At 41.3% G+C, this 14664-nt stretch overlaps 1 protein-coding gene across 1 annotated transcript in view; it reads right to left on the bottom strand.

Annotated features, from left to right (window-relative positions):
* Positions 1 to 14664, bottom strand: part of LOC121292264 (latent-transforming growth factor beta-binding protein 2-like) — a 658547-nt gene that overhangs the window by 351824 nt on the left and 292059 nt on the right. Inside the window, exon 9 of the mRNA XM_041214068.1 lies at positions 6615 to 6689. Coding sequence (XP_041070002.1) covers positions 6615 to 6689 — 75 coding nt within the window. The remainder of the gene's footprint in view (positions 1 to 6614; positions 6690 to 14664) is intronic.

Raw genomic sequence — 14664 nt, 5'->3', positions numbered from 1 at the left:
TTTTATAGGTCAAACTCAGGAAAATTTCTAATTATTTTGCAGATGCCCTATCAGCAGTGGAATCAAATATGCAATCACGCACTTAAATGGGTAGTGGCAGACCATCCCCGGGATGAAGGACCTCAGGGGTGGAGATCCCGCCTGCTGAGTGCTCAGAGCCTAACAAATTTAATTGATTAGCAGCGCCACCAAGGAGGTGGTGACTGCTGCTGCTAGTATAGACTCATCTGAGACCTAGGAATGCCAATAGACCCAGGCACAGGTGAATGGTGATGGGAGGGGAATCATGGGGACAGAGCCACGGGAGACAGATGGGGTGGGTTTCCCTCCCTTTCCCAATGACAGGCCCCTTAAACAAGCACCCAGTACCTGACAACAAGGGATCCCCCAAACCCTGAGGAGCCCGCCATCAACCTCGATTTTTGGGCTAGCCGCTGTAATACAAGGGTCTGGCACATACATGGTTAACATGGGATCAAGTGCAGTACTGCCCACACAGTGATCTAAGAGCACACAAGACCTGTACCCAGGGGTCAGTCTAGTGTTGGACAAAGTCATGTGCACAAGCAAGCATAGGAACTGCACCTAGCTTCAACCCTTTGCTGAATATATGTACATTGTTCTTGTAGTTAATAAATACACACAATTCACCTACTTTTACGAAGACTTCATTAAGACCTACTGAACAGTATCCAAGACCTGACAATATGGTGGCAACTCTTGGAAAATCCCACAACCTCAGAGAAGCTGGAGCAGAAATTCAAAAGCTGGAAAATTAAACAAGCCACCTTCTGACCTGACTGAAAGAACTTGAAATGAAGACACAGAGGAAGATCGCCTGAGAGAAGCTTCATAGTAGAATTGGAAGCAGAGGACAGGAGGAAAAAAAACTGCACTGTACAGCTAAGGACTCCAAAGATCACACGGCTGTCCAGTTTGAATACCCATGGATTGCAGCGTCAAAGGGCCTAGCTGGGGTGAGCTAAAAACTTAAGTTCTTGGCCAGAACTAGTTTAAAAATGTTTTCAGTCTTTTAAAAACCAAAGCAACCTGTGGCCAGCTGGATTCCTGAGTTAGTGTCTGAACGGGTGGTGTACAAGCTTGCTCTGAGAAGAAAAAGAAATCATTTGGAAGAAAGGCGACTAAAAAATCAGCTTCAAAGACCAACATAGGCCAGGATTCAATGCTTTCACGACCCTGAAGCATAGTGCTGTAATGGAGAAGACTGCAGCTAGTCAATCCAAACAGCCATTATTTAAATTTTTTCAAGTCTGAGCACAAGCTCCATTGCAGCAGAGCCTGCCAAAACCAGCAAACGCAGATAAACTCTGTTGTTTTGTCACCACTGATCATCATGTTGTATTATGTTGTGTGGGGATGTCTTTTTTTTATTCTTTCATGGAATGTGAGCTTTGCTGGCAAGCCAGCATTTGCTGCCCATCCCAAATTGCCCTTAAACTGACTTTAGAGGGCAGTTAAGAGTCAACCACATTCCTGTGGGTCTGGAGTCACATGTAGGCCAGACCAGGTAAAGATGGCAGAATAGTGAACCAGATGGGTTTTTACAACAATCAATGATAATTTCATGGTCATCATCACTGAGACCAGTTTTGTATTACAGATTCACTAATTGAATTCAAATTCCACCAGCTGTTGAGGTGAGATTTGAACCCATGTCCTCAGAGCATTAGCCTGGGTCCCTGGATTACTAGCCCAGCAATGTTACCACTATGCCACCATCTCCCCTCTATGATGAGATCCTGAGACTTGTATGGGTAAACATGAAACATTTATTGTTAATCTTTAACTTTATGCAGATCTCAGATACTGCTGTCATGCATGGTGCTGCTTCATGCAGATAGGCTGCTTCCAGAGTGTTCTCTCTAAACTGTTCTTTCAGTCGAATACCATGTGACTCCAAACATCATACCATGAGCCGTGCTATTCTCAAGTCTCACGTTAAGCCTTGTTCTGAGCATCTTTACATTACAATGACATGCAGGCACATACAGCATCATGCAACATCCCCCTATATCCCCTAAAGAAAACTTTCCTCCCTCCCAACAGAGTATAACTATTGGTAATACAATCTTTATTTGCTCTCCCTGCTCCCCCATCTCAAGTCCCTGACTTTATAAATTCAAACGGTCTTGAGGCTTGACAGTTCTTCCACATCTCAGTCTGTCATGTTTGGAGGCATGGTTATCTCCATTTGATTCACTTTTTGAGTTCCTTCGAGTTGCGTTTCTCTTTATTAACAACCCATCTGCTTCTTTCGGGCACTGTGGGTTTGTCCCATTCCTTCTGAAGGGAATGTGCACTCTGTTTATTCATAGATTGGACCAGAATTTTCTTTTTCCATAGTGTCCACCATGTTCTTGCTGGATGTCGATGTTCTACTTGTTTCACAATCTCAGCCAAATATTTGTTTGATGTTTTATTTTCAAATCATTTTGTAAGCTTATGAATCTTTTCATTCAGCTTAATTGTTTTCAGTATGTCTGAGACAGCCAGTGCTGTTTCTTCTCCTAGTTCCTTGCGCTTCAGTGTTGGATTTACATTTTCCAATCTTATTTCTGTCTTTTCTTTCTCTGTCTGCAACAGAACTTTGTCCTTGGTCTTTTGTTTTGGTTTCACTGTTGGCCAGGTCTAGTTCTGTAATTGTGCTACTCATGGCTTCATTAACCATTTGTAGCTAGGAATATTCTACGGCTTTTCCTCTCTGTGTCTCCTCTTTTTCATTCAACTGCTTCTTCAGCTCTTTGGTCTGTTTCTTGATGCTTTTGGCTTCCTCATGGAATATTGAACATTGCTGAGCCTTCTCTGTTAACTGGTTGTTCAGCTTGTTCAAAGTGATGTTAAATTCATTTAGCCTCTCTTTGTAACTTTCCAGAACAAACTTCGACTTGAGGGATTCTTGTAGCGCGTGAAGATTCTTCACCTTTTCTTTGCGAAGCTCGCTTGCTTCATCTTGAGTTTTCTTTTAATTCAGTAGAGTCTCCTTGAGTTTCTCCTGCTGTGCTTCCATTCTGCTGTTTAAGATTGTCTTCATTTCTTCATGTTGCTGAATGGTTATGTATTCATTTTGTATTTGATCTTGAAGGACAATCAACTGTTCTTCCTGCTGTTTATTTTCTTGTTGACCTCTTGCCAACTTATTCTGGGCTTCAATGCATTGTTTCATTGCTACTGTTCGTTCCAACTCAGCTTTTCTTGACATAATATTCAACATCCTTTTCGGCTTCTCATGTTTATCCATGGTAACATATTGAATTTTCAAGGAATCCTTCAGGGTCACAACTTCTTTGCATGCCTTGTCCACCTGTTGTTTTGCCTGGCTGTAATCTGGTTGAGTTTTCCCAACTTCTACTTTGATTTGCCAACTGTGGAGCTGAGATTATTATCTCCTCCTGATGCCTTTGTGTTGTCACTGAAATTTGTTTTTTCAGATCTCAAACAGCTTAGCTCATTGAAGATTTCAGTTTATCATGCATTTTCAAAGGTATATACTCAGTTTGAATCTTGCACTTCAAATCTTCCAATTCAGCTCTGATGCGAACATTTTCCTGTAGAACAGCTTCATTTATCTTTTATATGTTTTGCTTCTTTGGAATTACCTCAGATAGCTTTCCTTCATTCATGAGCCATCTGCTCACTCTGTACTGCTATCTGCTGTTGCAGTTTGGGTACTGCGACAGGATTTTCTAAAAGCTCTGTTTTTAAGCCTTTTGGCTGCTTCATAGTCAGTTCTTCCTCTTGCACTAAACCCTTCAGCTCATGCATCTCATTGCATTGACATTGTCAACAACCATCTTGTGGTTTAATTGAATATTGTCTCCCTCACTCTGGGGTCTTCTATCTCCCTCTCACTGCAGTATTTTGGTGTCCTCTCTCTGGGGTCTCTTGCTGCCCTCGGTGCTTTATTGGGAGTTGCCCTCTCTCTGGGGTCTCTTGCAATGTTCTATCATGGCACTTTTTTGTAGTTACAGCTTTAAAAATTGTTTCCCCTTTAAGGCTGTCAGTGCAGTAAACATTTTTCCACTTAGGCTGTCTGCAGCCTGTCGGTTGCATGTTTTTTTAGAGCCTTGTTACTGGCGAGATTTTTGGCTCAAATTTGAAAAGCTGCTTTGTAGGTGTTGTATTTTGCAACAGATGTATCAATCCATGTGTACAGCTCTTTGTAGTGTATTGCACTGCACTGGGCTTGAAGCTTGGCTATCCCTTAGTTTGGGACAAAATCTGATCTCCTTACTTTGAAATGTGATTGTTTGAAGCTATCTCCTTTTGGTATAGAGTGCTTTTAAAACTAAGATTTCAACATTTCCAAAATGCTGGGAAAGGTTGTACTGTGTTGTAACTCTGCAGGAACTTTTAAAATAGCAGCAATTCATTCCTCCATAAAAGGAGGTTAGGGACCCGACTGAAAAGGGTTCCCTTTCTCATAAACACTGCAGACTTTTTCCTTTTTTTAAACTGTGCTCTTTACTCTGCCAGCTGATTTTTTTTTAAACCTCAGTGAGCACGACCATCACGGCTGCAATCTACTGAGCCTCTGGGACTACCATCTATTCTATAAAGTAAGTATAGCTTCTTTTTTTAAAAGCCCCGCAGGTAGGCTGCTTCCACATTGTTCTCTCTAGACTGTCCTTTGAATCTATTACCATGAGAATCTATACATCGTATCATGGGTAGTGTTATTCTCCAGTCCCATGTTAACCCTTGCTCTGCTGAGCACCCTTACGTTACAATGGTGTGCAGGCACATACAACATCATACAACAAACCCTTTGTCTTCAAATGAACAGTGCACCATCTTGGATTTCAGCTCACCGTCTTGTGAACTGTCCAGGCCCTTTGATTCTGCGTCACTCAGGATTTTGCAATTTTCTGTAGTGTTGCTCACCCTATCTGTGATCTGAGCAGTTTTTTGTTCTGCATCACTCAGGGGTCTTGCAATTTTTGTAGTTATGTCACCTATCTTTGTGGTCTGACCAGGTTTTCTTCTTTTTCACTCTGCATTTCTTGGGGGTCTTGCAATGGATTTCCAATCACTCTGGTGGACTCCTCAGCTTCCAAGTTTGTAGTGAAGCTTCTTCGACTGTTTCTTTCAGTTTTCTTCTCAGGTGCATGTCTCTCTGGTTTGGCTTCAGCTGCTTACAGTTTCTCATACCTCAGAATACTGTTCTGGGTTCATCATTTAAAATGTCACCTTTCATATCACAGCCACTGCTCATCATGTTGTATTATTACTTCTGATTACCATGCCGTATTGTGGTGCACGGTGATATCTCAATTATGAAATCTTGAGACTTGTATGTTTAAACATGAACTATTTATTGTTAATCTTTAACTATTTAGAGATCCCAGATACTGTTGTCATGCATGGTGTTGCTCCCCGCAGGTAGGCTGCTTCCAGAGTGTTCTCTCTAGACTGTCCTTTCAATCTATTACCATGAGAATCTATACATCGTACCTTGGGTAGTGTTATTCTCCAGTCCCATATTAACACTTGTTCTGCTGAGCACCCTTACATTACAATGGTGTGCAGGCACATACAACATCATACAACAAACCCTACAACAAACCCTTTGTCTTCAAATGAACAGTGAAATCTTGGATTTCAGCAACTTCTTAAAGCTGAACCTACACTTTAAAATTTTTAACCATGGATCAGAAATCCACTCTTCCAGATCAATATGGACTTATCCAAGGCTAAATCAATCAGGTAATTGGAGACTTTGGAGAAAATGATTCCTTAGGTACATGATTGCTTCAGGTCCAGATAAAAAGACAGAAGCTGAACTGCTTTACTTGGCAGATACAATAGCAAATGACATTATTGTTAGGCAAGGAATTAACAAATCTGCTAAATTTGAAGTACTAAAATCAGTCGATGTTTATTTTAACCCAAGAAGCAAGAAAATCCTTGAAAGGGCTAAATTTAATAAGGGTGTCCAGCAGCCAGGAGAACCTGTCAACTCATTCATTAATGATCTGTACAGAATGACTGAAGGCTATGAATATGGAGACCAAAAATCTGAACTTAGCAGGGGTAGAATAGTTGAAGGAGTAGTTGACAATGTACTCTCAGACATGCTGCAAGTGAAGAAAGATCCAAACCTCGAGACAGCCATCCAGATTGTTAAGCAGTCTGAGCTCCATGTACAGGACAGGTCTATTTTATGAGGAGGAAGTAAACCGTGGTACAAAGGAAACCCCACAGTCCAGCTAGTTAAACAGCACAGAAGCAAGACTCACCAGGCCAAGGGAAACAATATCCTAACCGACCAATACAGCGACCGTGTCAGTGCTGTTGAGCAAAGTGTCCCCACAGGTGAGATCAATGAGAAAAAAAAAACTTGTAGAACTAATGGCAAAAGGCAAGGGAGTAGGACTAGGTGAGTTATTCTTGCAGCGAGCTGGTGCAGACATGATGGGCTGAATGGCCTCCTTCTGTGCTGTAACCATTCTAAGAATCTATTTAAACGTCAACTACGTCAGTACTCTTTATGTACTACCTTATTTAGTAATGGGACATAGAATTGCACTCTCCCCTCTATTGTCTTGGACATTATTATTATTAGACATTCTATCTTTTAACACTTTAGCACTCACCTTGACAGCTTGTCTGGTTCATTTTTTTATAGCCCAGAGGACACTCAATCTGGCCATTGTGTATCTTGGGATGTTCTGAGGAATCAAGGAAAGAAACCATGATTAAGATTGTTACTGCAAGATAAATATTGAGACTCCATTTGGATGCACTCCCTTGGTGGACAGAGTGGAAATTGCATAATTGGCCAGATAATGTTAAATAAATTAAGTGTGATCTATGCCCCCATCAAGCACAGCTCTAGGCCAGGAATAGCACCTTGCAAAATTTCCCCTAAAGATATAACATACAACAAAATCTATAAAGCAGACCATGTAATTTGCTTACATAATGGCAACTGAAGCAATCTGTAACTTCCATGAAAACTTTGAAAGTAATTTGTCAGAATTACAGAAACACACAAAACTTCTGAGTTGTCTTAAGTTATTCTCAGAATAAACATTGTCAGCAGCTTTACTGCAGAAGTATCGCTACAAGGTTTAAAAAAGTCCATAGGATACATAACTATAAAAACAACAGATGATTCTATGTAAATGATATTCTGATATTTGCAGACAGAACACTGCTCACATTTAAATTTGTGCTACCCTTCATATTATGCTGAATTCAGACACACTGAAGGTTCTTTTCACTTTTGGCAGGAGTGGAAGAGTGGCAGTACAACTTACATGATTTTCTCTTCCATTGTGAAAAGGGAACTGCCTACTACAGGCAATTAATTCACTAGCACCTGCTTTAAGCCTTCCCAAAAAGTGAAAATGACTGCAATGGAGGTCAGAACTACTGTAAAAACATCGAAATATAGAATGAGAAAAGGCCTTTTGTCAACCAAACCTATTCTCTCCACAGGCATTCATGTTCATTTCACCATTTCAATTATAGTTGAAACCTCCAAAATACTAAAGTTCTGTGAAAAATCTCCTTGCCACTTGCATTATTTTCTAGACATGGAATAAAAATTAAGAAAAAATGATGCAAAGTGCTTCAGTCAGTTATGCAGCATTTCCAAACATTTAGGGATTTTACACCACAAATGTGGACCGTCTTTAATGAATCACGTTATATTGTAATGGTAAAATATATGTGCTTTTTGGCTATACAAGTGCAGGTGTGCTCGATAAAACTAGATTTATAGTCTGTCCCCAGACCTTCACCATCTAGCGGTCTGCAGGGGGAATTATGGGTGGTCCAAAGGCAGGGAGGTGAGCTTTTTCTCTTTATTTTTATTATTAACAACCCTCCGAGGAGGAATTGAGCAATCTAAGGTCTACTGGCTATTGATCTCTATAAGTCAGAAACACCTTTCGCTACTTTTTTCCCATCATGTACAGCTTCACATTTCTCTGCAGTAAATTGCATCTGTGGCCTATTTGACTAACATCCTCCTGAATTTTTCATCACAGTTTGCCATTCTCCAAGTTTGGTGTTATCAGATATCAACCTTCTTGGGTCCAGGGCTTAAGTACAAAAATCAAGGCCATTATCCCAATACAGTACAATGGAAGCGCTGTATTGTCAGAGGTGCCACTTTTTGGATGAGATATTAAACAGAGGCCCCATCTACCTCCTTGGGTGGATGCAAAAGATTCCTTGGCACTATTTCAAAGAAGAGCAGCGGAGATATCCCTGGTCACCTGATCAATATTTATTCCTCAATCAATAACACAAAAACAGACTATCAGGTCACTATCACATCGCTTGTTTGTGGGAGTTTGCTATGCACGTTTTGGCTGCCACAGTTATGACATAACAACAGTGACTACACTTCAAAAGTATTCATTGGCTATAAAGCACTTTGAGGCATCTGGTGATCATGAAAAGCACTATATAAATTCAAGTCTTTCTTTCATCGTTTTCTTTGATATGTCTAAATAATTTCAATAAGTGGGAAACCAAAAGGTTTTAGCATTTCCATTGGTACATCATGTCAATCCAGAAGCCTTCCATTTAGAGCTACACTTTGATTCTCTCCCAATCACCATATTATCCATGTGGCTATCCTTACTCCTTTAATACCATCTAATTCCATTTTTGTAGCACACCTCCTGTTGCTTCATTCTCACAACGTGCACCAGATTTTCTTTCTGTACTCATTGGTTTTCATCAAATTACCACCATAGATCATGGCACATAAGTCAACTCAGCATATAAGACAAACACATTTTTCTGTAGCCAAAATTTGTGTTTTTTCTTATACTCAGCTTATAAGTCAACTCCCCTTTTCAGCCATGACATACATTAGTAGTCAGCCTCAATTTTTCATCCCACAAATGCATGTACTACTTAACTGGACATAAGATATCAAGCAGGTGATAAGGGCTGCACTGCAAAAATGCGTGGTGATCTAAGGCACACCCACACAGAGCATGGTGTACAACGGCAGAAATGAGTCTTCCAACAAAATGAATTAAGTACAAAGCTGGTTTCAAGTTAAAAGTCGTAGCATTTACTAACTCATCAAACTGCTGCAGCAAGAGAATTCGGTGTTAATGAAAAACTGGTGTGAGAATAATGGAAAAAGGAAGAATCCTTCCTGAAAAAGGTTCCCAAGACAAAATGAATAGGGACCAGCCACTTGCTTGATCTTAAGAAGCATGTATCGGAAAGCATCCACGGAACCTGGTAGAATGGTATCAACATCATCGGAAATGCAATGCATATACACATACGCTTAAATGGGCCAAATTAACCCCTGAATCCAGCAAAGATTTCAGAGCAATGGCTAGTTAGTGTGGACGCTTTATGGAATGAAAATGTTAAGTGTTTTAGCAGAAGACTAAGATTGCTCAGAGACTACTAAAGAACCTCAGTGTCAAAATTACCAATTCCAGTGATTCATCATCAGACTGTGACAAAAACACAAGTGCCCATTATATGACATGGGCAACATGGATGACGCTCCCATGAATTTTGATATACCCAGCACTCGAACTGTGGAGTGGAAAGGTTCAAAAATAGTTCCAGCGAAAACCAAAAGACATGAGAAGACAAGATTCATAGTGGTGTTAGCTTGCATGGCTGAGGGAACAAAATTAAAGCCAATGGTAGTTTTCAAACGTAAAACCATGCCAAAGATCAAGTTGCCTGCAGGAATTTATGTGCATATCCGTGACAATGGTTAGATGGATGAGGACAGAGTGAAGTTATGGATTAATAACGTGTGGAATAGGCATCCCGTCATTCTGCTTAAAGAATGCTGCATATTAGTGTGGGACATGTTCAGGTCCCATACAACCAATGAGATCATGAGATGCCTGCAAAGAAATAACACCAACATTGCAGATATGCCAATGGATCTAATGTCTGAAGTTCAACCTTTGGACGCATGCCTCAACAAGGCATTTAAGAATCATGTTCGCACCGAAGGGAATAGGTGGATGGTTGACAGAGAAAAAAACCTTCACAAAGAGTGGAAATATGTGCACTGCCCCACTTGATATTTTGTGTGGTTTCGTCATCAAATCGTCGGATGCTATTAGTGCACAATCTATCATAAGATCATTCAAAAAAATGAAAGAATATCTAATTCAATGGATGGAGAAGGAGATAATTTGTTGTGGAGGGATGATTCAGAAACCAAAAACACCACTGATCCAGAGTGGGTTCCTTACGATGGTATCATATCTAAAGTGACTCAGAATGAATTTGATTTACTCTTTGCGTCGGATGCCGAAGACAATTAATTTGACCAGCTTTTAAAACGCTTTCACTGAGGTTAAAGATATCTTTGTACAATTAATTTATTCAATAAATCATGCCACATCACTATGAATAACTGGTGTTATGTTTTTTTTCTCATTTCAAAATGGTAAGCACCCACAGCCACATACACACTAATGGTACACATTTTATGCTTGGTGTATACGTCGATGCCCATTTTTGGAACGATTTTTGCAGGCACCAAAGGTTGACTTATACACTGACATCTACAGTAAGTTGGTAAAGCACAACTTGGACTTTATCAACCTATGCTGACTGTCCCCGATTAGTCAGTGTTCACTATTCTCATTTCACATTGTAGACTCCAGTGATGGAAATGAAAATTTGGAATTGTACAGAGAGAATTAATGACCCTTCCTTTCCACTGTCACACAAAGTCCAAATTACTCCTTAAAAGATTACAACTGATGCAAGATTATCCAGCCCATAATTTCTTTGATTATCCTTTCCCCTTTCATGAGCATGGTGTAACGTTTGCCAGCTACTAGGTCATTGGATGGAATGATATTCCATATTTTTTTGAATGATCTGATGATAGGTTGTACACTAATTGCATCTGCCGATTTGTTGACAAAACCGCACAAAACGTCAAGCGGGACAGTGCACATATTTCCACTCTTTGTGAAGATTTTTTCTCTGTCAACCATCCACCTATTCCCTTTGGTGCGAACACGATCCTTAAATGGCTTGTTGCGGAAATTCCTGTTTAGCAAGACTATCGTAAAATAATTACAATTAAAATTGCTGTTTTTTAGTCCCAAGCTCTTTTAATATTTCAGGATACATAACATTTGGAACTTGTGACTTTTAGTCCCATTAATGTTTTAAATTACTTCCTTATGAACATTTATGTCTAATAATAGAACTTCCACATCTTTCTCAGTCCAGGTACTTGTGCGCATAATCTAAGCTGGCACTCCAGTGTGGTACTGAGGGAATGCTACACTGTTGGAGGCCCCATCTATCACATGAAACATTAAACCCAGGCCTCATCTACCCTCTCAGGTGGATACAACAGATCCTATAGAACTTTTTGAAGAACAGGGGATTTTTCCCCAGTGTCTTAGCTATCATTTATCCCTCAACCAAAGTGACTAAAACAGAGTGCCTGGTTGCTCCTCATTGCTGTTTCTGGGAACTTTCTGTACACAACTTGGTTGCAGGATTTCTTACATTACAACAGTGACTTCACTTCAAAAATACTACATTGGGCGTAAACCACTTTGGCATGAGCAGAGATTGTGAAAGGCACTATATAAATACAAGTTTTTTTCTTGCTTTCTATCGTGTATTCTGACTTACACTTAATAGCCCTGGGTCTCACAGTAATTGTTTAACAGTTACAACACTGCACTCAAGAATTGAGTCTGTGGTCCAGCCCATTACTGGGACTAAAAGACACCTACAAAACTCCTTGCAGACGGAATCTTCTAAAAGTAATTTGAACATGTGGCTTGACGTGATTTAATATATAACTTAAAATTCTTGGTTGACAATTAATAATCCTGAGGTACCCTATCGGAGAGCACTTGACTAGATCAAAAAGTGTTATCAAACAAAAAATAAACATAGAAATACCTTTGAAAAATGGCTGAAAGAGATAAAATGAGTCAAATCAATGTTATAAATAAAACAAGTGGAAAAATATAGACGATTTAACTCCTTGCAGAATAAAAGCATCTCCTGGAATATGCACACTAGCTTTTTCTGATTTGTGTAGTACACCTAAACCTCTTTGCTCCTCCACATTTTGTAATTTTTTTTTATTCATTCATGGGATGTGGATGTTGCCGGCCAGACCAGCATTTATTGCCCATCCCTAATTTCCCTTGAGAAGGTGATGGTGAGCTGCCTTTTTGAACTGCTGCATTCCATATGGTGTAGGTTCACCCACAGGGTTGGTTAGGGAGGGAGTTCCAGGGTTTTGACCCCGTGACCGTGAAGGAACAGCAATTTATTCCCAAGTCAGGTTGTTGAGTAGCTTGAAGAGGAACTTGCAGGTGGTGGTGTTCCCATGTGTCTGTTGCCCTTGTCCTTCGAGATGGTAGTGGTCGTGAGTTTGGAAGGTAGTGTCTAAGGAGGCTTGGTGGGTTCCTACAGTGCATCTTGTAGGTGGTATACACTGCTGCCACTGTTCATCGATGGTGGAAAGAGTGAATTTTTGTGGAAGGGGTGTAGAAATTTCACTGGTTTCAAGTTTGTCACTTTCTAAAAAAAATGTTTTAACACTCAATCGCCTTGTCTCCTGCACAGATATCCACATCAAATGTAATCTTAAACTGAAGTTGAGTTAAAGGGCAGGAGATAACAGGACCAGATCTCTCAGACCCAGTAAAATTTCCATTTAAAGTCATATATTCTGTCTTTACTTAATTTTTAAAATTCATGCATGGGATGTGGGTGTTGCTGGCTAGCCCAGCATTTATTGCCCATGCCTAATTGCCCTTGTGAAGGTGGCGGTGAGCTTCCTTTTTGAACTGCTGCAGTCCATATGGCATAGGTACACCCACAGTGCTGTTGGGAAAGGAGTTCCAGGATTTTGACCCAGCGACAGTGACGGAACGGGGATGTACTTCCAAGTCAGGATGGTGAGTGGCTTGGAGGGGATCTTCCAGATGGTGTTGTTCCCATGTATCTGCTGCCCTTGTCCTTCTAGATGGTAGTGGTCATGGGTTTGGAAGGTGCTGTCTAAGGAGGCTTGGTGAGTTCCTGCTGTGCATCTTGTAGATGGTATACACTGCTACCACTGTTCATCGATGGTGGAGAGAGTGAATTTTTGTGGATGGATCACCAATCAAGCAGGCTGCTGTGTCCTGGATGGTGTTAAGTTCTTGAGTGTTGTTGGAGCTGCGCTCATCCAGGCAACTGGAGAGTATTCCATCACACTCCTGACTTGCGCCTTGTAGATGGTGGACAGACTTTGGGGAGTCAGGAGGAGAGTTACTCGTCGCACAATTTCTAGTCTCTGGCCTGCTCTTGTAGCCACAGTATTTATATGGCTAGTCCAGTTCAGATTCGGGTCAATAGTAACTCCCAGGATGTTGATAGTGGCTGATTCAGTTTTGGTAAAGCCATTGAATGTCATGGGATGATGGTTAGATTCTCTCTTGTTGGAGATAGCCATTGCCTGGCACTTGTGTGGTATGAATGTTACTTGCCACTTGTCAGCCCAAGCCTGGATATTGCCCAGGTCTTGCTGCATTTGGACATGGACAGCTTCAGTACCTGAGTCATCACGATAGTGCTGAACATAGTTCGCTGATGATTACCCATTGCCACTTCTGACCTTATGATGGAAGGAAGATCATTGATGAAGCAACTGAAGATGGTTGGGCCTAGAACACTATCCTGAGGAACGCCTGCAGTGATGTCCTGCAACTGAGATGATTGACCTCCAACAACCACAACCATCTTCCTTTGTACTGGGTATGACTCCAACCGTAGAGAATTTTCCCCCGATTCCCATTGACCCCAGTTTTGCGAGGGATCCTTTATGCCACTCTCAGTCAAATGTTGCTTGATGTCAAGGGCAGTCACTCTCACCTCACCAGTCGACTTCAGCTCTTTTGTCCATGTTTGAACCAAGGTTGGAATGAGGTCAGGAGCTGAGTTGCCTTGACTTTTGCACCGATGTGATGGGCTCCCCCATTATTGAGGATAGGGATATGTGTGGAATCTCCCCCTCCAGTGAGCTGTTCAATTGTCCACCACCATTCATGACTGGATGTGGCAGGACTGCAGAGTTTAGATCTGATCCGTTGGTTGTGGAATCGCTTAGCTCTGTCTATCGCTTGTTGCTTATGCTGTTTGGCACACATGTAGTCCTGTGCTGTAGCTTCATTTTTAGGTATGCCTGGTACTGCTCCTGGCATGCCCTCCTGCACTCTTCATTGAACCAGGGTTGATCCCCTGGCTTGGTGGTAATGGTAGAATGGAGGGTATTTTGGGCCATGAGGCTACAGATTGTGGTTAAGTACCATGGACCACAGCGCCTCATGGATGTCCAGTCTAGAGTTGCTAGATCTGTTCGAAATCTATCCCATTTAGCATGGTGGTAGTGCCACATAACACGATGGAGAGTATACTCAATGTGAAGACACGACTTCACTTCCACAAGGGCTATGTAGTAGTCACTCCTACTGATACTGTCATGGACAGATGCATCTGTGGCAGGCAGGTTGGTGAGGAGGAGCTCAAGGATGCTTTTCCCTCTTGTTGGTTCCCTCACTGCTTGCTGCAGGTCCAATCTAACATATATATCCTTTAGGATTCAGCCAGCTCGGCCTACACCAAGCCACTCTTGCTGGTGCACATTGAAGTCCCCCACCCAGA

Source organism: Carcharodon carcharias, chromosome 20 (assembly GCF_017639515.1).
Source record: "Carcharodon carcharias isolate sCarCar2 chromosome 20, sCarCar2.pri, whole genome shotgun sequence".
Lineage (NCBI taxonomy): Eukaryota > Metazoa > Chordata > Chondrichthyes > Lamniformes > Lamnidae > Carcharodon > Carcharodon carcharias.
The sequence above is the reverse complement of the archived record's forward strand: the minus strand, read 5'-3'. Positions and strand labels throughout refer to the sequence as shown.